Below are 24,390 nucleotides of genomic sequence, written 5' to 3'. Positions count from 1 at the left end.
TGCAGCTGGGGCAATAAATTCTGCTCAGTTGCTTATCATTTCTGGAATAGGGCCAAAAAACCACCTAGAAGAATTAGATATTCCTATAATTCAAAATTTACCAGTAGGACAATATTTGCAGGATCACGTGATGTTTATAGGATTAACAATAAGGTAAACTCGATAGTTGGACGAAGTGGCGAGTGCGATCGCTTGTCGAACTCCAATTAACAATATTGCCGTTTTGATGCCACTCATTCTGAGACCCGATCCCTAGAGATGGTAAAGTGGGATCACAGCCCGACTCTACTTAACAAGCCGTGAACAACCATTTGGCAACGCCGCAACCAGCAAGAGACTCAGATCGGTTTCTCTAGCGAGCGCGAATGCGCGACGGGCCGTTTTACCGGCTATCAAGGCGCGTATTCTTAAATTAATTTAAGGTTTGCTCAAATTTGCCACATTACTTGTCAAAAACAGTCCCTGTTCCCCAAAAAAGTCCTGCTGAAAGAACCAAAGAAATGCTTCGATCTTGTATTTCTTTGGTTCTTTCAGCAGGACTTTTTTGGGGAACAGGGACTGTTTTTGACAAGTAATGTGGCAAATTTGGAAAGATACTAGGCACTGTATTTAACTTTAGCCTAGTTTTAGTAGGTACCTTTTGAATTGATCCATCTGGCAAGCGATAATATTGCTCCCTAATAATGTCACTTTCTACAAAATGCTTAGCACAAACCACAGAATATGTTGAGGGTGACCATGCCTCCCTAGGAATATTCCTAAGTCATTGGGCTTTAAGATTTTCATCCTGTGGAAAGGTAAAAACAGATACTGCTGGTTCACCTGCATCAAGACGAGTTTTATAATTGGATTTGGACCAAGACACACAACAAGGCCTTGGCATGGTAATTTTTGATTACAACAACAACTAACTTTCAATAAATTGTTTTAAAAAGCATCACAAAATGTTCATTCGCCGCCGAATTTGCCGCCATTCTTTGGAGAAAGCACTTAACCTCGCTTATAATGCGGCGAATTTTTCACCCACGGATATTTGTTTTTACGCAATTCCTACGGAAAAAAAATTGTCCCGGTAACTTACAAATCTCACACAGTAAGACTTTTCACAACTTTAGACTTTAACTAAACAATATTTTCTTTCATAAAAGCGGATTTATTTACAAAAACATAACAGAGCAACAGGTCAATGAACGTAAATCATATGGCTAAACGTGTATCAATCGATCTAAAACCAGGGTTGCCAGATTTTCTTGTTCACGGCTTGTTATGTAGAGTCGGGCTGTGGTGGGATTGTTAAGTGTTTATATCCATTCTAGAATATTTTAGAAGATATTATGAGAATATAGAAAAATGGCATTTATTAGGTAAAACTAAAGAGCTTTTTTTCAATGAAAAACACCTGAACTATCAGTTTAGTTTGACTTATTTTTATTTTAACAAATTTATTTAAAATTTCATAACACGCCTTTTATTAAAGTTTTTAATTTTCAGAACAAATAAAGTGTTGAACAATCAAACCCTTGTGGAAATGCTAGCCCTCTATGAACAGAATTTGAGACCTTTGACATCGGGATTCAATACGGAAGTGATCGCTTTCACTAATTTCGGACAAAGTCAAAATGTCAGACCCGACATAGAATATCTTCTAGCAACACCGTCACCCAGCAGTACCGATGCTCAATTTATCTTCAGGTAAGAAAAGTGAAAGTAAGTATGTAGTTAAAATATACATATACAGGGTAATCCAGTGTTCCGAAAAAGGTCTATATTATTAAAAAGATCTATAAAGATCTTACTAAAAAGGTCTACCGGGTGCGTCTCAAAAGTGACTCACCCCTATAAGTTTTTTATTTTTTTAGTTAAAAAAACGAGATTTGGTATATTAGTATATGACATAAATTAGGATTGAGTGACGTATTCACTTGTTTTTAGTCACTTCCTGTTTCACCGGAAATGACTAACTTTTGATTTTTAAATCAAACCCTCGGTATTTTTTTTACTTTATTCGATAGAAAATGACATTCTGAATAGAATTACATATGATATGTCAATTTTGACATTTTAGCATATGGTTTATTTAACATTATACCTTGCGGTTTGTAACGAAAATTTGACTCGAAATACCAAGTCTGTGGTATCAAATTATTCGTAAAAAAATGCTGTTTCCAAATATGCTAATGAGCCACCCTCGTTCCATTTGAAAAAATTGAGATATGATTAAAAATACGATTTGAGCATTTTCTAACTGGCCAGGACAAAACTGTAAACACATTAGACGATCAAATCTATTTTTTCAAGGCTCCTTGATTAAGAATTAGTGTTTTTAACATAGCCATGGCACTCTAGATTGAATTTTAAAATACAATTTTTTATTAAGCGAGAAAGTCAAAAGTTGTCATATAATATGTCATTCTATTCAGAATGTCATTTTCTATCGAATAAAGTAAAAAAATACCGAGGGTGCCATTTAAAAATCAAAAGTTGTAGTCATTTCCGGTGAAAGAGAAAGTGACCAAAAACAATTGAATACGTCAATCAATCCTAATTTATGTCATATATTAACATACCAAATGTCGATTTTTTTTCTGAAAAAATAAAAAAGTTGTAGGGGTTAGCCACTTTTAAGACGCACCCGGTATATTCATAAAATTTTCTTTTAAATGTGTTCTATAATTTCCCGCATATTAAAAAAATATTGCAGTAAAAATAACAAATAGAAGTCGTGATATGGCAGATTTTTCGAAACACTGGGTCAACCTGAATGCTACTAGTACTAGTGGCAGCCTGTATTGCTTTATTCAACATTAGTGACATCTTTAAAAAACATTAAAATTATTATAACATACGGGAGCATTTTAACATAACCAAAGATTTTAATCGCCTAGTCAGTGTCTTTGTTAAGATTTTGCAGAAAGTATTCGGTTGGCATGAACATGGTTTAAATATAATACCGTATGATCGAAAAAAAACGGCGTCCAGTTGGCTTGGAAATGACGATCGATGACATTTCCCATATAATTTTACATATAAAATGAGAGCGATCTTCATTTCATAGCCATCGTTGACGCCGTTTTTATTCGATCATACGGTATAATAGTTATTTATGATATAAGTGCTAAAAGTGGTATTTTATTTTGTGAGAAGGGAAGATTGGGTTTGGTTAGGTCCCATCCCTTCGAACAAAATAAAATCACTTTTAGCACACATATCATACACTATTTTTTCTACAAGCAAGTTTATGTTCGTATATATCAAGGTATTATTACTTTTTACGTTAATGCATAGATAAATGAAACAAGTTTAGATTGGAAAGTGCCCATAAGGACAATGTAAACACTATTTGGCGCTATTCTCGCAACGGTCGCGACCCAAAACTTTTGAAAATTTCGGAGCGGTTCGGCTTTTTCCGGAATTATATCGCCAAATATTGTTTATTCAAATTTATTATTATTTTCGTTTAATTTTATAAATAAACTACAGTGTGTTGCATACAAAAACTTTATTTTATATAAGGACGCATGTATGAAATACCTATGAAACATTGAAACCGACGTTATGCCACGATCCACGATGGTTTTGCTGTTCACAGTCCACAGCACAGCTTTTTAAGTTTTTAATGCCACTTTTTCACAATTATCACCGGTTGGAGTAAATAAAACTTGAATTAAACTCACAAGATAGCAATAATTACTTTGAAAATGGACGCTATAAACACTTTTCGGAATTTCTTTAATGAGAGCGGGCAAATTTGACAGTTCAATTGTGAGACAAATAAAATAAAAACCGACTATGGGGTAGGGAGCATCCAATATATCGATTTTTATCAAAATCGAACAACTTTGAGATTTTTTTAACAGCTGTCAAATTTCACAGCTCAATTTTTTTTCTTTCCTTTTAACCCATGGCCATCCTATATATAGATTTTTATCAAAATCGGACATTGAAATTTTTTTGACAGCTGTTAAATTTGACAGCTCAATTTTTTTTCTTTCATTTTAGCCCATGGCCATCCTATATATCGATTTTTATCAAAATCGGACAACTTTGAAATTTTTTTGACCTCTGTCAAATTTGACGGCTCAAATTTTTTTTGGCGGCTTGACTTTTAAAAATATAGCCAAACATTTATATTTAAATTCATCAGTTACTTTTCTTCCTTTAGCTGATTTGTTAATTTGTGCAATTTGAATATTAACAAAATTTGCTATGTCCATTGATGGACACAATTTGTACGTAGCCTCTTTAGATTGTTCAATAGATAATTTATTGGGTATTTCTTTAATGCTTGTTTGTAACTCCTAGACTCCTGGCATGTTTTTTAATTTTAATTGTCTATTCTCTAAAGTTAAATGTTTTTCATTTTTACTTTTTGAGGAGTATGCGCGGTTAACGATTCATTTGTTTAGATAAAAGTATTGTGTAAATAAAATTCAGTTTCAGTCAATTACAGTATTTTTTTAATACGACCCTGTCTAGCAATAGTTTATTTTCTGGGAAATTTTTTGATACGTTTTAATCCGGCCCTGACTCGGCACCCATAATGGTGTTTTCAAGGTCAAATTTTATAGAAATTTTAAACAATGGGATCTGGGCAGAGTTAGCCTGCCGTGTGATTTATATGCCGTGGTTATAGCATGATGGTGCTTCTGTGCACAAGTATCACACCGTTAAAGACTTTTTGAACCTCTGTTTCCCAAGACGTTGGATTGGAAGGGAGGGAACTATTGCATAGCCAGCAGGATGTCCTAACCTAGAATATAGAATGTTTAGGAGGGGAGTTAATCACCGTGACCTTACAGATCTATTGTGTGTTCCCCTTTCTTGAGTTATAACGAGTTATAACTCGTCATACAGTCTCAGGGCTTTAACAAAAGACAGTATCTGAGACTAGTTCTATCCCTTGGTGAGCAGGTGAACATCCAGAACAGGAGGACTTTATTTTCTTTGCCTAATTAAACTAAATAAACTTCGAATTGATGGTTACTGAGTTCATCGCGTTTAGAGTTGCTTGACTATCGGACTTTTCGATAGTTCCTATCTAAGATAAATTGTACGCATTCCGATGGCGTAAATTTCTGCCTGAAGGATGCTAGGGTATGTGCCTATTGGTTCGGAGTTTTTATTTCAGAGTTTTCGGCCTAAATACTCCTATCCCTGTCCCTGCTTTGGTTTTGGTAGCATCAGTTTACCACGTTATGGTATGGTCTTTTACATGCTGAGCAAGCGTTTCTTCCTTCCAATCCTTTTTATTGCTCAATACTACAGTGAAGTGTTTTTCAAAGTTGTAAATTATTTGTATGTCATCCACTGGGAGTTGGAGAAGTGGAATATTCTTTTTGAGGATGTTTCAAGCCCCTGACCTGAATATTCTCCCAGCGACAATTTGCAGTGGTGTTAGGTCTAGAATGACCTCCATTGCTGCTGTTGGACATGTTCTCATGGCACCTGTGATGCAGATACATGCCAGTCTCTGTACTTTACACAGGTTTTGCCTTGCTGTACGTTGCTCTATCATGGTATACAAAATATTATTATATTTAATATCAAACCTATTTCCCGCCTCTCTTCTGCATATCATGAGAACCTTTGTGGCTTTGCTGGTAATGTTCTTAGTATGTCCTAACCTAACACCGATGGATTTTTTGTATGGGACTATGTTAAAGAAAAAAATTATAGAATGTCGCGCGTCGGGCAGTCGCCTACTACATCAATCAATTATCAATTAATATCGAAATTTTAACTAGAGTTTGATTGTCATTTTTGCGAAGGCTTAATGTATGTTTACAGAAAATGGTGAAATATTTGAACATTTATTATATTAGAAATAATAAGATAAATTATTTTTAGAACAAATGTTTTTACATAAATAAACGATAAAATTTCGGAGATGAAATGAACGATGCATATCTGTGTAGAGTTCTTGTATTTCAGAATTTCAAATACTAAATTCTTATTAAAATATTTGACAAGTAAACTGGTTTTTTATTACAAATATTTTGCAAATGATATAATATAAAATACGTCAGTTAGTATGGTATAATAAAACGACGATGATATATCAATTTTAACGCTTTTATTTTTCAAGATCAGAAAGTTATTCAATAAATATCGAGTTTACGTATGTCTTAATGAAACAAATAGATTAAAGAAAACTCTGATTATGATACAACACACACGGTGTTTCATTTAAAATAGTGGAAAAAATACAACATATAGTTTTCACTTGGGTACTCTGTATATGTATATCAAACAAGATATGCAATGCAAATATTGTTAGGCTAAATTTTGAAGAAAACACTATTATAAGTACATCTGGTTATTTTTTTTAAATTTTCAAATTTTAAATTTTGAGAGGGCTTTAAATAAGCAGTATTTTTAGTTGAAAAACGGATATATTCCAAAAACCACTCGGTATAGTATTACATTATGGTATTTTTCGAATGAAAATTTAATATTAATAATAAATTTAATAAAAAATATACACTATTTCTATGTAAAAATACAACTTTAATTAGAAAATATATTTGAATCACCCTGTAGGTTGACAAAAATATTTTTAAATGTGGGTTACCATATTTTGAGCAAAAAAAATTAAATGAAAATCACAAACCAAAAAACTAATATACATTAATAATAACCATCTATCAAAGAATGAAATCTAAATTATATTACCATAGAAACGCCTTCTAATTTTTAGGACTTTTAGGAAAAAATTCAACCAAATTTTCATGTTTTTTTTAACTCCCAAACGGTATGGAAATTTGGAAGAGTATAAGCGGGTTTAACCATTTTAGAACAAACAAAAAATTTTATGCAGAATGCAATTTTCCCAAAATGTCAATATTAAAAAAGTTTTTCCCCTTGTAAAGACCGGGGACATACTGTAGAACTTTTTCGGAAGCCTGGGTCACCCAAATCAAACTATTTTTAACATTGGTGTGCATTGAGCAAAAATTATCCCTAGTTTCTGTTCGTTCGACTGTATGTCTTTGTATCTGAAAGCGTTTCGAACCTTTGAAATCAGTGTGATCAATTGAAAAATGAAACTGATAATTTGGCAACCGAATGAAACATTACAGCACAATTGAGTATCTAGTAATAGAATAAAAGGATCAAAACAATATTTTGATGAAAAAAATAATCAAAATATTCTCGAAATGAGATTTTTTTGAACGAATGTATTTTATAAAAAAAATAATATCATAGTAAGTCAAATTAACAGGAGACTTTCCGGTTTATATGAAGTGGAAAGTAACTTTTTTTAAAATTTTAACGAAATCTATAGATATACTCGTATATACAGGGTGGGTCTTAAATAAGTGCAAATATTTTCAGGGCTGGTAGATCTCGATAACAGAAACACATTTTCTCTTTACCATTTTTCAAATAAGTCCAAAATAACCGAATAATTCAGTTTGAATATTTAAAAAAAATTATCTTTTTTGAAAATTTTGAGAGCCACCGGATTTTTTCTCTTTTGCATCCCTTTTAGTGCCGTAACCATGGAGTAAAGCCATAACTATGGTAATATCAGAGATTAAGAAATTATACCGTTGGAAAATTTGCGCTGAACAGGCAGTTCTAAAGTTTTCCAAAAATATACAGGGAAATTTAAAAGGAAATGCACGATTTTCAATATCTTTTTTTGTGAAAAAAGCCTCATAGACGTGTTCCTGGGGTCGAAATATACAACACCAGAAAATATTTGCACTTATTTAAGACTCACCCTGTATGTATATACGTTTCAACGATGCAGAACTGTTACAGAAAGCAAAGATGCATGCTTCAGAACAAATATCTTGAAGACATACGAGAAACATTTTCAAAATATGTTTGTTTTTAATATGTATATCAATTTTTTATTTATATATTTTTTGTTGTTCAAGCAGTTTAAGTAGAATCGTGGTTAAGAAATTACACAAATTTTTGGTACACCCTGTATGATTTTTTAAAAAATTTCAAAATATGTAAAAAAACCAAATAAATTATGCTTGTCCAAGCGTTTTTCCCAAAGACTAACCGTTTTTTAAATAGCAAATAGTGTAATATTTGAGGGTCGTTTTCACCCTCTTGGAATTTGAGATTCGAAAAACCCCTCCTTATCGAACCTCTACACCCCACAGTCAATCCGTTTGCGAAAAATCAGCTTTAAACGTCAAGCAGTTTAAGCAGGATCGTGATTATTCAATGGTCATATTTTATGAAACAACCTGTATAAATTTATAAAAAATCTTAAAATATGTAAAACAACAAAATAAAATATACGTGTTTAAGAGATTTTCCGAAAAACTCACCGGTTTTTAAATAAAAAATATTTTAATATTTGAGGGATAGTTTCACCCCCTTAGAATTCGAGTTTCGAAAAATCCCTTCTTATCGAACCTCTACACCCTAAAGTCAATCTGTTTTCCAAAAATAAGCTTTTTACGTCAAGCGCTTTAAGCAGGGTCTTGATTAATCAATGACCAGATTTTTTGAAACACCCTGTATGCATTTTTAAAAAATCTTAAAATATGTAAAAAAACAAAATAAAATATACGTTTTTTAAATAAAAAATATTGTAATATTTGAGGGGTGGTTTCACGCTCTTGGAACTGGAATTTCGAAAAATCCCTTCTTATCGAACCTACACCCTAGAATCAACCTGTATGCCAAAATTGAGCTTCTTACGTTGAGTGGTTTGAGCAGGATCGTGATTAATCAGTATGTCAGTCACTTAAGGATTTTATATATTAGTATAGACTAGCGTGTACCAGCGACTTCGTTCGCGTCGAATTAATCATTTGTAATGGTGATGATAAAGCAAAGCAAGAATTTCCTTTAACATACAAACTGGATCAAATTTTCTGACATTTATGTCAGCATGAGAAAAACAATATGGTTATATTATTATATAATTTGGTAATATTTGAGAGGTAGTTTTATCTCGTTAGAATTTGGCTTTCGAAAAATTCGTTTGCCAAAAATAAGCTTTTTACGTCAAGCAGTTTAAGCTGAATCGTAGTTAAGAAATTACCCAACCAAATTTGGTTTTTTTTACAAAATATGTAAAAAAAACAAATAATTATGCTTGTCCAAGCGTTTTCCCGAAAGACTAACCGTTTTTTAAATAACAAATATTGTAATATTTGAGGGGCGTTTTCACCCTCTTGGAATTTTAGATTCGAGAAACCCCTCCTTACCGAACCTCTACACCCCACAGTCAATCCATTTGCCAAAAATCAGCTTTAAACGTCAAGCAGTTTAAGCAGAATCGTGATTACTCAATGGTCATATTTTATGAAACACCCTGTATAAATTTATAAAAATCTTAAAATTTGTAAAACAACAAAATAAAATATACGTGTTTAAGAGTATTTCCGAAAAACTCACCAAACTTTTAAATAAAAAATATTTTAATATTTGAGGGATAGTTTCACCCCTTAGAATTCCAGAATTTCGAAAAATCCTTCCTATCGAACCTCTACACCCTAAAGTCAATCTGTTTTCCAAAAATCAGCTTTTTACGTCAAGCGCTTTAAGCAGGATCGTGATTAATCAATGACCAGATTTTTCGAAACACCCTGTATACATTTTTAAAAAATCTTAAAATATGTAAAAAAACAAAATAAAATATACGTGTTTAAGTGTTTTTTCGGAAACTTGACCGTTTTTTAAATAAAAAATATTGTAATATTTGAGGGGTGGTTTCACCTTCTTGGAACTGGAATTTCGAAAAATCCCTTCTTATCGAACCTCTACACCCTAGAATTAACCTGTATGCCAAAATTGAGCTTCTTACGTTGAGTGGTTTGAGCAGGATCGTGATTAATCAGTATTCACTTAAGGATTTTATATATTAGTATAGATTACAGAAAGACCTCTTTTGCTAGACATGTTATTTTTCTAATACTTATTTTATCTTAGTATAATATTTGTTTAATAAATTAATCAAACTCATTAAGATTTTAAATAGTTGATAATGTATATTTTATTAATTGATTAATGTATATTACTTTATACATTTAGTGTCTATTGTATTTTTCTTTTATGATGTCCGAAGCTTTTTCTGCCAGCATTAGAACAGGTGCAGTGATATGACCCGAAATCAGTTCCGGCAACACGCTGCTGTCCACTACTCTTAAATTTTTCATTCCATAAACCTGCAATCGGGCATTAACAACAGATGTTTTCGGATCCGGGCCCATTCTATTGGCTGAGACTGCATGAAAAGTCTAGGAGAAATATTAAAATGAGGTTATTATTGAGATTGTATCTCTTTACAAAATATGGGAGCAACGATTTTTTAGTATACAGGGTGGTCCGAACTATATTCCGGAAACTTCGGCAGTATATTCTGTAGATAAAAATAAGTAAAAAAGTTCGTATCATGCCTGCCACTTCCATGTGTTTTAACTGTTTCGTAATAACTTTTCGTCCGTACATGTATAAAACTACTGAATGAAAAAAATTACATTTTCGTGATTTTTTACGTAAAAAATGTTTCTTGGTAAAAATCGCTACGAGCAACCGTTCTCAAGATATTTAAAATGGAAACAGTCAATACATGACATTATTGACCAAAAATAAACACGTCATATCAACTGTGGATCTAGTATGGATTCCTAGCCATGTGGGTATAAGAGGTAATGAAGATGCTGATAAGATTGCTAAGACTGCAGCAAATGATGGAGATTTTATACCACTTGCATTTTCTATCTCTGAACTTAAATTTCTACATATGTCCACAATAAAAATTGGTATCCAGGCAGAGTGGGAAGTGACAGGAGACTCAAATAAGCTATATGAATGTAAACCTCAATTCTTTCAAGTTTCTGTAGCTCGGTCACTGTCCAGAAGTGAGGAAATCATTTGGAATCGGCTCAGGTTGGGTCACTGCTATTTCTCCCATTCTTTCCTTTTAAAAGGCGACCCCCGCCTAACTGCCCTCACTGTGGCAACCAATTAACAGTGTACCACCTCCTAATAGAATGTCCCTCCTTCAATAACTTAAGACAATCATTTGGTGTGAATGGCGATCTGGCTTCCGTTCTTGATGCTAATAACCTACATTCTTTGTTCCAGTTTATTAGGGCATCGGGTTTGGGTTCATTGATATAGTTTAATTTAACTTTAATTTGATCAATGCCGCTAAATGACCCAGCATCTGATGCGGCTTATATAAAATTCTTCTTCTTCTTCTTCTACAGGTACGGACGAAGTTATTACTCTTCAAACCAGTTAAAAATATGTAGGTGGCGCCCTCTACAAGTAGGAGTCATATTGACATCAAATTCAAATTTCTCATGTCAAAAAACTTCTATACGCCAATTTTCATCCAAATATTGACGTTACTTCAGAAATTATTTGGAAAAAATCGAAATAAAAATAAAACTTCTATACCCTGCATCTCCGAAACTATTTCCTGGAACCTGTTTCTGGAAAACAGTTCGGACCACTCTGTATATTTAGCAACCACGGCCGTACATGAAAAATTTACCTTGATCGGCGGTATTCATAAATATACATGGTGTTTCAAAAAACATGTGCCATCTCTCGTGGGAAGATTTCTGACGTAAAAATAAGATTTATTTTTCATATGAACATAGGTCCTAATCTGCTTTGTTTCTAACTACAGGGTGTTAGTCTTAATAATCTTTCCATTTAATATAATTTTCTTCCAAGTACTCTTAGTGATTCGAATAAAATTTTGAAGTTAAAAGTTACTATAAGTGCTACATATTTTAATGCTAAAACCGTATCGATTAATTCATCAGGGATGTGCATATGGGTTATCACTAATGAATATTTTTCAAAAAAAAAAACATGTTATAAAAAAATATACATAAAAATTGTGTAGGCCCATTGATGCCAATTAAAAGTTATCTCTTGATATTTTGTCGAATCCGGCCTTCTTGATGAGATAAAAGCAATGTTATTAATCACAATTAATATAATTAAAATAAAAAGAAAATTAATAAATTATATATTTTACCTAATTTATTACTAAATATTATTACTATCAGTTATTATTACTAATTAGTCTAACCTACAGCAATTTCAAATAAAAAATAATGGTATTTAAGAGAATTACAAAAAACCTAATTTTAAAAATTTTATAACATACTGTAACCGTAAAACTTTGCATTTCCATACCCATGTTCATAGGAACTTTTTTTCATATTTTTTGATAAGAAATCAATCAGTACTTATTTAAAACTTTCGCAAGTTAAAGATATTAATTTTTTTTAAAGGTTGCTATTAGACCTGGATCAAAGCAAATTAATAAAATTGCGTTTATCTCATCAAGGAGGCCGAAATCGACAAAATAAAAAAAGACAACTTTAATCGGCATTAAACTGCTTACACTATTTTACTGACAAGAGAAAAAAAAGTCAGTGGTGTACATGCTTTTTTTAGAAAAATATTCCAGTGATAACCCATATGCACGTCCCTGGTGAATATATAACACTTTTAATAAACACTTTTTTAGCTTTTATGTCGCATTTATAGTAACTTTTCAAAATTTCATTCAAAACGCTAAAAATAGGCACTTGGAAGAAAATTATAATAAATCGAAAACATATTAAGACTAGTAATACCCTGTAGCTTCGAAACAAAGCAGAATCGGACCTATATTGATATGAAAAATAAATCTTATTTTTACGTGAGGAATCTCCCCACGAGAGATGGCACATGTTTTTTTAAAACACCCTGTATACCGCTAGCGTTAATTTAGCCAGTTTTTTTTTAAATGTTAATTGGGTTATTATTAGACATACATAGTTCTTATACAAATATTGCCTACTAGTTGAAGCCTGGCGCATCCGCTACGACATCAGGAAAAAAATACTTTTTATTTTATTTTTTTAATTAAATAAAAAACAAAAAATCCGGCGACGACAGTTTTTAGAAGAGCCAATTAGTTATCTTTTAGTAAAAAAAGCAACTTTCTAGAGCAAGTCGTTACTTCAGTAGCGAGGACACAGATAAACATTAGCATTTTATATATGTAGATTTTCCTTGTTAAATGATATTAAATGACCATGTCAAATTCTTCAAAATTCAAAATCTTCCACACTTTTTGAAATATTAATCATTTCGTACTTTTAGAACAACTAGTAACTATACTCGCATATATTTAAAAATTACTCTGGAAAACTTAATATACTTACTGAATAAGAAAAATATTTAATTGCACATAGCCACCAATCCTTACTGAACTTTTCATACGATTCGCAATATGGATATTCGACATCGACGATATAAGCTCCATAATCCTTTAAAATCTGACTGTTGTTCATGCTCAAAATGAGTTCGACTCCACGATACAAGGTTTCTATATCCTCATCTTCGGCGAAGTAGTTGGGATCGATCAGAGGTTTATCCAATGGAGAATTCGATTTCAGAGTTATGGAACCTCGAGATTTGGGGTGCATCAGATAAATGAATAAATTGATGTCACTGCTTGTGTTGATATTAATAGCCTCCACGAAAGAATCATTTATACTGAAACATCGTACAGTGCTAAATTCAATAAAGGTTGCTTGCCAAAATATTTTTCTGATCAGGTGTCTCAGTGCACCTGTTCTAATCAAAACGTGAAACCATCTGTTCTATTGAGACGCATAATCAGAAAAATATTTTGGCAAGCAATCTTTATTGAATTACGAATTAAGAACTAAATAATACTTAATCGAATTTCGAGCGTATAAAGTTTTAATCTGAGGTATTAACCGTATGATCGAAAAAAACGGCGTCAAAGACGCCTGGAGAATCGATGATAATTTGGCAAGCTTCTTTCATTTTAATGTACTGGGTGTCCCACTAAGAATAGCTCTCGGCTGTATCACGGAAAGTATTGGCCGTAGGGCTTACGGAAAAAAATATTTATAACTAATGGGGCTATGAGAAACTGGAAATTATTTTCAAGTTTGTAAAACAGCCGCTAGGGGGCGCAACTACTGTGGAAAATAAGAAAAAAGAATTTTTACAGAATTTTTCCTAGATAATGAGTACTATAAATAATAGCTTCATAATCTTCAGTTAATTTTAGATTTTCTTTTTTAAAAACATTTTCCCCTATCTGCTAAAATAAAGTGGTGAGAGAAGGTTAGATCTATCTTTATATAAATGTTAATAACTCCGGACTGGATGATCAGAATCCAACAAGCTTCTTGCTCTATATTGTACCATAAAAATAATAATAATAAGGTTTTGAACTTAGACGCAAGGGGTCGCTTTCTTACAATCTAACAAACATAGCGCGTTTTTTCAAAAAAATTAAATACGAGAATATATGTAATTTTAGCTGATAGTAAAGAGTAGTAAAAGCTTAAAAAATCAGCGAAAACCGCAACTTGATATCTCCTTTCAAACCGAAGATATTAGCAAAATTATAATAAATACCAAAAAATAAGCCCTTAATTACCTTATTTTTACAATACGGTATCAGTAGCCCTGATTATTCCCATTCTAATAAAAAAATAAGATAGAAATAGTTAGTTTATTTTAAAATCGACGATATACCAGAATACCATAATACAAGAGGTATTAATATCTAATAATTAAGATATTAATAACAGTGAACAAGAAACGATAATTCAGTGAAGTCATGGTAGGCTTTTGAAAAAAGTTGCTTTTGACGTAATAGTATAAACGTCAAATTGTTATTAGATCAACATTTTGATAGTCTTCTTATCAGCGTTTTTTATCTTTTAATTGCTTTTTCAAAATGCCTTTATTATTTGAAATAGTTGTAGTTGTTGGGCATAATCAAGAAGGCTACTGATACCGTGTTGTAAAAATAAGGTAATTAAGGGCTTATTTTTTGGTATTTATTATAATTTTGTTAATATCTTTGGTTTGAAAGAAGATATCAATATGCGGTTTTCGCTGACTTTTTAAACTTTTACTACTCTTTACTATCAGTTAAAATTACATATACTATTGCATTTAATTTTTTTGAAGAAACGTGCAATGTTTGTTAAATTGTAAGACAACGCCCCCTAGCGCCTACGTTCAAAAGATTATTATTATTATTGTTTATATGGTACAATATAGAGTAAGAAACGCTCTTTTAAACGAGCCCTCGCTTGTTGGATTCCGATTATCCAGTCGAGAGTTATTAATATTTAAATAAAAATAGATCTAACCTTCCCCCACCACTTTATTTTGGTAGATATGGGAAAATGACTCTAACAAATAATATTCAAAATTTACTGAAGATTATGAAGCTATTACTTATAGTACACCTTATCTAGACAAAATGGTGTAAAAACTCCATTTTCTTATTTTTTGTTGCAGTTGCGCCCCCTAGCGGTCGTTCTACAAACTTGAAAATCATCTCCAGCAATTTCTCATAGCCTCTTTAGTTACAAATATTTTTTTCCGCAGCCCCTACGGCTAATACTTTCCGAGATACAGCCGAGAGCTATTCTTAGTGGGACACCCTGTACATAACATAAGTAAAAATTAAAAACAAGTAAAAGATAATCATGTACAAAAAGTTTGAGGTTTTTTGGTTTGACCCTTTGAATAAGAAGACTAAGGAAGGAGCATATCAAAAATTTTAGGTACACCAAAAGGGTACACCGCGATGGGCCTCAAATATGGCCGACTTAAATTCCGGTTTATCAGTGTCGTTCTAATTTTATTTAAAAAATGTAAAACTGTGATGTAGGGTAGACGTGGGGTAGACTCAATAATTTGTTGTTTTATTTTACGTTGTGAATAAATGTTGGTAGTTATTAAAATTGTTATAAAAATATATAATTCTAATAAAAATAGATAAGTTATAATAAGTATTTATCTCGGTATTTATTAACACAAACATCCGATACGCTACTGAAGCAGGTAAGTCAAATTAACGTATCTAAATTCTTTGACATCTAATCTTTGACAAGTAATAAATAAAAGCTAAAATCAAAGCTAAAATGCAAGAAAAATATATAATTTAGTTAATTTAAGTGAATTTCATAAATGATCGGTTTACTACACGTATGTATATTATAGAGTCACTTACTAGCGAAAAGTTGTTCCATTATTTCACTCAATTTTTGCCGAGATCTACCACACGTTACACAACCAACTATTTTAGAGTCTTTTTCGATAAATCGCGATAGTGTCACTGTTAATTTAAGTTCTGTCACAATTTCCATCTAGATTTACTACCTTTATACAACTATCAGTAGTAGAATAAATAATAAATAACATAAAATAAGCTCCATAAAGACTGACAAATCCACAAAATTTCAAATCAAATTCAGATGTGTCAAATGAATCGTCAAACAGAACTGTCAAGGATCCCCACCCTAGAGAGCTTTTATGGTGCCTTTTCCGCCCACCATGCATGAATACATGGATAGCATTATGCTCCTTCCTTAGTCTTCTTATTCAAAGGTTTGGCCTCATTAAATACTTGTTACCAAGTAGTAATTATTAATTTTGAAGTTTAACTTGATATAAATGCCATTTTAACACATTGAGTGCCAAATGTAAAAATAAACATTACGCCAAGGGGTCCTAAGAGTGTTCCCATAATTCACTTAATGCAAACATATTAATACGTTTGTGATTTATGTTTTTGTATACTTTTTTAATTTTGAGCCTTTTTGAATTTTTTTTTGGTGAACCAAGTATAACTTGATATTCTCCTAGGGCCACGCTTTCAGATCAGTGCAGTGTACCAGTTATATGGTAGTGTCACTTAAACCATTCGGGGTCTGTCATACATAAATGAACGACGTAGACTCTTTGGATAAAGCATTGTCATACATAAATGAATGGAACATGGGGTGACACGTTGCTATGTGTTAACAGGACGTCAACTGTTTGTAGGCTAAGCGCAAATTGAGTCACGTCTATCGCGTGAGACATGACCTAGAACGACGCGAGTTTTTGTAAACAGAAATAAATGGGACAGCGCAAATTGGCAGCACGACGCGACCCGCGTGAACTGACGCGTGCCTCGCGTTCGCGTGCTTTGATTTTGATTATTGAATACAGTAAAATTTACACTTCGGCATCATCTGATTCTGATTCAGAACTAAAGTTTAGTAACAATAATTGTTTCGATGGCGAATCAGACATTTTTTATGCAGCCGTTTTTATACGATAGCAGAGGTAAGTCACTGAAAAACTGCGTCCCAATTTGGCGGACCACCAAGCAGCGCGAGTGCCGCGTCGCGTCATGCCGGTCGCGCCATGTCATGTCAAGTCACGTCATACGCGATACACGCGACTCAATTTACGCCTAGCTTTATAGATTCTGTTGAATCTGTTGAAAAAAACTAAAGTCTACTTGAATAGTTGTATTTAGATATTTTAAATGTTTTTTTTATTTGTTCTTTTTTTTGCTTCCGACGACGGGAAGAGAAATTTTATTGTCTGTTAGGCAAATTTGTTTATTAGTAAATCATTGCTAACAAGTTCGTTGAGAACATTTGTTGAATTAATTAACGCAACAGTGTTTACAAAAATAATTAGTTTATTTGGTAGATGTTCTTACAGTGTAATTGGCGATATACCCATAGGACTTTTTGAAGAGGTGAATCCGCTACAAAGGTATAGATATTTTTTAAATATTTTATGCCGCACAAGAGCCCATATCTCAATATTTTACGTGCAGCGCAGGAGTTATAAACGAAATATTGAGATATGGGGTTTATGCTCTTGTCCGGCATGAAATATTTAAGTATCAAATACACCTATTTAAAAATCGAGGAACTTGAAGTTGAGATTTCGACTTTACAGCGACTATTTAATAAAAATTGACATAAAACTTATCTGAAATTAACAGCATGTATAGGAAGATTAAAACAGAATAAAACGTTTCCAAACACACAAATATTTTCTCAAAAAAAATATTTGTCTCGAATTTTAAACTACACTATTTAAAAATCATTTTACTCAATATAAAAATTAATTACAACCTTCTTAAGGCCAACTGAGTACAGACCAATTAAATAACATCTCGGGCTTAACCTCGCCAAAATTATCATCGATTGTCATTCCCCAACCGTCTTTGACGCCGTTTTTTTTTTTCGATCATATGGTAGTATACCTTACTGGCGAGTTTCCACTCTAGTCAATGTCCAATGTTCTACTCTATTCTAAGTAATTTTTTATTCATTTGTAAAATTGTCAGTGAAATAATTTAAGTTGTTACTCTGCTAATTAACACTTTTAAAAATAATATCCAGACATCAAACTGGCTAATATTAAGTTAATTTGATATTTTTACCCAAAGAAGAATTCGAACTGACTGCCGCTTGGTGGTGGTGTGGAAATCTGATACTCTATATCCGGCCTGATGGTCTGGTTTCTGCCAAAATTGGTAAATGACACGAGTTCCACTGAATAACCGGTCATGAGAGGGCGTTGATTTTCTTCATAAAGTTTCAGCATTTCAGCCATAGTTTGATTGTAGAATATTCTGTTCGTCCTAAACATATCAGAAAAAGAAAATAATTATATTTATTTTTGTTTGTTTAGACCGATCAAGAGAAGGGTTTTCTCATAAATAGTTCATTAAAAAAATAGCATCTAATATACAGGGTGGTCTGCAGAGAAAAATAAGTAAAAAAGTTTGCCTAAAATTATGTCCTAAAATGCTTCTTTTCGGGGATCACTTCTGAGATGCTTTTTTTCACTTTATTTGGTTCAAATAATTTCGTAATTAACGTCGATATTAGTATGACCCCTCTGCTTATGGGGGCGCTATATACCACATGTTTGTTATTCTGTTGTGAAAAGTAATAGCTTTTCGTCCATATCTGTACAACTGTTGTATCCTAACCTAACCCGGCGTCTGTGAGGACGCTCTCTCATGTTTGACTGAAGAATAAAGAATATTTGATCTTTGACTGGCCGAAAGACGGCATTTTTAAATTCATTATTGCCAACCATGGACATATTCGGCGCCGGGCTGGCTAACTGGAATTTAAAATGTCAAGTTGCCACATTTATTTAATTATTTCCTGGCACTTTTATTCGTTTGGACACTTTAGTTTTGTATTACGAGTTTTTGGTTTAAATAAATAGTGTTATGATACTTTGAATGAAGCTTTAAAATGTTAACTAGCAGACCTTGGAGTCGATCATTGTTCTTTTTAGAACCTCATTTAGTGCGAAGTATACAAGATAGCTTAATAGCCATTGCAAAAACTCCTCGCAATCTTATTAGAACATTTTGAACGGGAAAACTGTAGTAATGACCCTTTATAATCCCTTAATTACTGTTGGAGGTGAGTTTTGATGATGTAAGTAATAACTGTTTATATATTTATAATTAATTTATTTTTGTTTCTTAAAATGTTTTGATTAAAAGAAAATATGTAATAGTGGAAACGCTGTGCCGGACAGGCTTAATCACATGACATAAAGTTTATTTCATATGAACTATAGATGTGTTTTAGTCGAAAGTGGTATATTACAATATACACTCACCGGCAAAAAAAAACCGGTCACTAAAAACTAGTCCGTTTGTTTTAAAACAAACGCATCGAAAAAAACTTTAAAAAGAAGTCAAACATCAGAACGTAGGTAAGTTTAACCTGAAAACTAACTAAAACATGAAAATAAAAAAAAGGTAAAGAAATTTTAAGGGACTAATATCTGTGTCCACTTGCCTGGTGAAATTCCCGTTTCCATATGCCGATTCCAGGCATCCTGGACTGTTAAATATACCCAGGGTATCAGAGACATAACATTTACTTCGGCCATCCTCAATTAAAGCCGCAATACGTGCAACATCCGTTACAGATAATGGCATTTTTTAATTTGACAACCGTTTTTGTAATGTTGCAAATACTTATAAATCCGTTTTCACCATGTCGCCTTGATTATTTACACCGAAAACTTTCTGCCTGCGAAGCATTTTTCCGAGACCGTTCATTTTAAAACAGCATTTCTCCTATACAAAAAGAGATAATGTGGTGATTAAAAAAACAAAATGCTCACAAAAGATGAGGCTACAATGTGATTTAATTTAGCAATAGCTACTACCGTTGCTGCACCCTACAGGGTGTTACAAAGTTCGGGCAAAAAACTTCGTCTTATTGTAGTGCCCTGTATATGCTCAAAATAAATTCGGAATAAAAATTTCTGACGTAGCATCCGTCAAAAAGAAATTAATTTATAATTTAAAAAAAAATCATCAAAATCGAATGAGTGGTTCGCGAGTAATTCGACTTTGAAATTGGATCTAGTTTTTAGTGGCCGGTTTTTTTTGCCGGTGAGTTTACATAAAAATATTTGTATATTACATAAACTACACCCTGTGAAAAAAGTTTATATGAATATACGGGGTGTTTTCAAAGAACATAACCGGTAACCCCGCGTAAAACGAGGAACTCTTTTAAAATCTTACCTAAATATTAATCCAATAAACATTACATGGTCTTGTAAATTTTGACCAACAGGAAGATTTTTGACTAGAGGTATATTCAGATCTTTTAGATGTTTCTTTGGTCCTATTCCAGATAGCATAAGCAGCTGAGCAGAATTAACTCCTCCGGCTATAACAAGCGAGAAACATTAAATATAATAAATAATAATAAATACAAACTTAATGAAGAAATTTAGGTGTAATGAATAATAATTCTACAAACTATAATAACGTATTAATAATTATAAAATCTATAATAATGTTCACACTTTTAAAACAGTCTTTCTTAAACAAGACAGGTAATAGTATTATTTAATTTCTATTTTTTTCAAACATTCACAAATAAGACTTATAGAAACCGCTAACTTTTACAACGTTTATAACCAGGAAATATCATCAGATCAAAAAAAAACGCTGATTACAGTAGTCTTTAAAATGACTATTGAAAATTTCTTTTGGTCCAATATGTCTAATTGTAATGCACAGGGTGGCTCGAATTCGCCGCTCATCATTGGGATTTCGGAAACCGTAAGAGATACAGGATCGGTTAAATGGAGGCAAAGTTGCGCAATTGGATGCTCAATAAAATGCCGTATTGCATTTTTGTTTTTTATGTATTTTTTTAGCATAAAATATTTTGGTGATTTTTCTGGTATTTTCTATACGAAACGTCGGCAAATATCAAAGTGACTATATATAGTGTTCTAAGAGTGATGAAAGGATTTAATTAAAATGAAAAAAAAATCAAGTTCGTATTTAAAAAAATTAAGTTGATGATGGTCGCCAGAAGCCGAAAAGTCAGAGTCAATATTTAATCACACAGAGTTATAGAGCAGAAAAAGTGGCCATGAAAATGTATTTTTCATATTTTAAGTTATCTTAACAAATAAAGCCAGGAAACAATAGAAAACAAAATCGAAAATTCCGTTTTTTTTTCGAATATATTCGAAAGTATTCGGAATTTTTCAAAATGCAATACGGAATTTTATTGAGCATCAAATTGTGCAACTTTGCCTCCATTTAACCGATCCTGTATCTCTTGCGGTTTCCGAAATTCCAATGATATATCGTATAGTATATGTAATCTGTATGCCTATATGACTAATTGACATAATTTTTTTTCAAAATTTTATATTTCAGAGAAAAATAAAGTCTCCAGGCCTATTTAAAAAAAATTATTGAATAGATTTGCGTCTAAATAAATTAGCAATTCTGTGGACTTTTTTCGTTTTTCCGATTTAAATATTATATTTTTAGTATTTCTTATGCCAGTCTTTTGTAAATGACGTATTTGAGTTTGCCCTACAGAAATTATTGTCGATTGTTTTTTAAAGTTTATTCATCATACCCCGTATGTTCTAAAGTCTTACAAAAACTTAGTTCAATGACTAAACAAAGGAAAAACAAATATAAAGTGAGTATCATAAACACTAAAATTATGTTGCGCCATAAATATTCTCTGTTCTTTGTTTTATAAAATATCCATTTGATAGATGTACCTTTCGGCAATGAAAATCCATTAATTATATTAATTTTTTATGTTACTACGTATAATCGATTGATATAGCTATATACTTGATATTTCACGACAGAGTTAAAATAATAATGAAAAGTACTTTACAATAAATTGACCTAAACTACAGTAGATTAAAAAAACGTCTTGTGCTTTCATTCCCGATTTAGTAAATTATTTAAATGATTATAAAACAAATGATATAATACAAAACTATAAATTATATGAAAATCATACAAAAAGTTTTTATATAATACCTTATATGTTCTTCTAAAGCCTTGCAAAAACTTACTGCAATGACTAAATACAAGAAAAAATATATATATATGTAGCAGGCGTATCGAATAACTTGTCATTTTGCAAAAAGACTAGGCATATTATAAAACGCCGGCGTTTTTAACAATAGAAGGATATTTGACAACGAGCCTATCTGTTTTCAGTTGCTTTGCAAAATGCCTAATGAAAACTAGTCAGATTGCATAAAACATTTTACGCGGGATTGGTAAAACTAACCTAAATTTATCCAACGACATTTCTTGAACTTCTCTTTCAAAATTAGGAAATGATGGCACAAAAAGTGATAATTCTGTTAAATAGAGTATGGTTAAAGACGATTATTATAAAGGTCTAAATTCATTTTATTCTAAAAGAATAAAAGTTCTAAAAAAAGAAAGCAAAGTTGCAGCTCTGTACACAGAATCAAATTACAGTGTATAATAATTAAATGAGATAATATTAATATTAAGGTTTTAATATATATGGTATTTAAAATTATGTTACTTATAATTATAATTTATGAAATAGGTTTCAAGTTTTTCTCAAAACAGAGTAAAGTTTGGGAAAAATATGGGGTATTTTTATTAAAGCGTAAATTATTAAATATGCTTATGCTCATAGCTGACTAAACTTTGATCATTCTTTAATCTGCCTGGTCACAATTTGGCATTTTGTAAAACGACTGAAAACGGGCACTCTTTTTGTAGAAGTGTACAGAAAATATCGTCATTGTTTAATATGCCTAATTCTGATTAGGCTTTTTGCAAAGTGACTGAAAATAGATAGGCTTTTTGTAAAAATTCCTTCTTTTGTTTGAAAAACCGGTATTTTATAATATGCCTAGTCTTTTTGCAAAAATCCGGATTATTCTATACGCCTGCAACATATATAATATAAAGTGATTATCATAGATATTAAAATTATGTTGACACATAAACATTGTTCATCATTCTAATATATTTATTTCTTTATCTGTCAAATATATAATTACAATATTGCATAATATTTTATAATTATGTTATATTTACCTGATACAATAACTTCTTTTTTGGCTTTCGCAAAATAATTTACTCCATCCTTCACAAAATATACACCGTAGGCGGTTTTGGTGGCTTTATTAATGGCAATCTTAGTCACGAAATTGTTCAAACTTATGTTTAAATTAGATCTAGACGTAAAGTTTTCCAAAAATGCCGAATACGTGCTGACACGTTCGTTTCCTTTTAGAGACATTTGATATTGTGCAATTCCATTTTCATATTTTCCACTATAGTCGTCGATGAAGTCGATGCCTTTCTCTTTAAAGAGAGGTTTGAATAGATCAACCTAATAAAATGAAATATAATCAAATAATTGATTTTGTAACACAGAAGAATATTGTGACGCGTCTTTTTGTACGAGATTATTTTGAAGAGGGATAGACAGATAATGAAGTGAAATAAGTTTCTCACTCGACAAGATAAATGAAGTGAAATAAGTTTTGTAACACGTCAAAGATTGGCAATAAAAGGTTTAGTTTATTAAAACGATTCTACAAGTTTTTATTAGCTACTATTGTGACGCGTCTTTTTGTACGAGTCCATTATTTTGAAGAGGGATAGACAGATAATGAAGTGAAATAAGGTTCTCACTCGACAAGATAAATGAAGTGAAATAACTTTTGTAACACGTCAAAGATTGGCAATAAAAGGTTTAGTTTATTAAAACGATTCTACAAGTTTTTATTAGCTACTTAATTATATTGATCGACCTCTAAAATACTTATTAGAAATCCCTTTAGGCCAGTAAGTAAGTAGTAGATAAGTAAAAATGCAACAGAGTAAAATTGAAAGTCTTTTTTTTGCAATATTTTTGCTATATTTCAATTTGCTGTAGATCTCTTTATTTCGTAGATATTACGTTTTTTTAGTTTGGCTTGCGTGTAAGGACCACCTTCTTTGAGCACTTAAAACCAAAAATCTCGTAGAAATAATGAGTTAAAGACTGTTCAACTATAGAGGTTAATTTGTAGCTAGTGTAACTTCATGCAAATTGATAGTTTTTATTTTTATGATTTTAGTCATAGATTTTGTTGTGATTTTTTTTTCGAAAAATGAGGTGACCATTTTATTTTATCATAACTCCCCGAGTTTTTGAGCTACGAACTTAAAAAGACCTTTTAAAATAGCATTTTAAAGGTCTTTTCAAGAACTTTAAAAACGGTCGTATTCATTTTCTTCGAAAAATGTGTTCT

The 24,390-nt window shown here is 31.8% G+C and overlaps 2 protein-coding genes across 5 annotated transcripts in view; one reads left to right on the top strand and one right to left on the bottom strand.

The window, feature by feature from the left end:
• LOC115887537 (glucose dehydrogenase [FAD, quinone]-like) overlaps positions 1 to 24,390 on the top strand; it is an 84,169-nt gene that overhangs the window by 17,034 nt on the left and 42,745 nt on the right. For all 3 annotated transcript variants that reach the window (XM_030906998.1, XM_030906997.1, XM_030906999.1), the window contains 2 exons: positions 6 to 153; positions 1,492 to 1,692. In XM_030906998.1, the coding sequence (XP_030762858.1) occupies positions 6 to 153; positions 1,492 to 1,692 (349 nt within the window). The remainder of the gene's footprint in view (positions 1 to 5; positions 154 to 1,491; positions 1,693 to 24,390) is intronic.
• The window catches only part of LOC115887539 (glucose dehydrogenase [FAD, quinone]-like), a 34,189-nt gene continuing 19,701 nt past the window's right edge, over positions 9,903 to 24,390 (bottom strand). For both annotated transcript variants that reach the window (XM_030907001.1, XM_030907000.1), the window contains exons 5-9: positions 23,186 to 23,483; positions 20,351 to 20,498; positions 18,224 to 18,424; positions 13,155 to 13,488; positions 9,903 to 10,214 (exon numbers count right to left, since the gene is read on the bottom strand). In XM_030907001.1, the coding sequence (XP_030762861.1) occupies positions 10,005 to 10,214; positions 13,155 to 13,488; positions 18,224 to 18,424; positions 20,351 to 20,498; positions 23,186 to 23,483 (1,191 nt within the window). In that variant the 3' untranslated portion in view covers positions 9,903 to 10,004. The remainder of the gene's footprint in view (positions 10,215 to 13,154; positions 13,489 to 18,223; positions 18,425 to 20,350; positions 20,499 to 23,185; positions 23,484 to 24,390) is intronic.

This window comes from Sitophilus oryzae, unplaced genomic scaffold (assembly GCF_002938485.1).
Source record: "Sitophilus oryzae breed Bouriz unplaced genomic scaffold, Soryzae_2.0 scaffold_576_pilon_pilon, whole genome shotgun sequence".
NCBI classification, from domain to species: domain Eukaryota; kingdom Metazoa; phylum Arthropoda; class Insecta; order Coleoptera; family Curculionidae; genus Sitophilus; species Sitophilus oryzae.
This window is presented reverse-complemented; position numbering and strand designations above follow the sequence as displayed.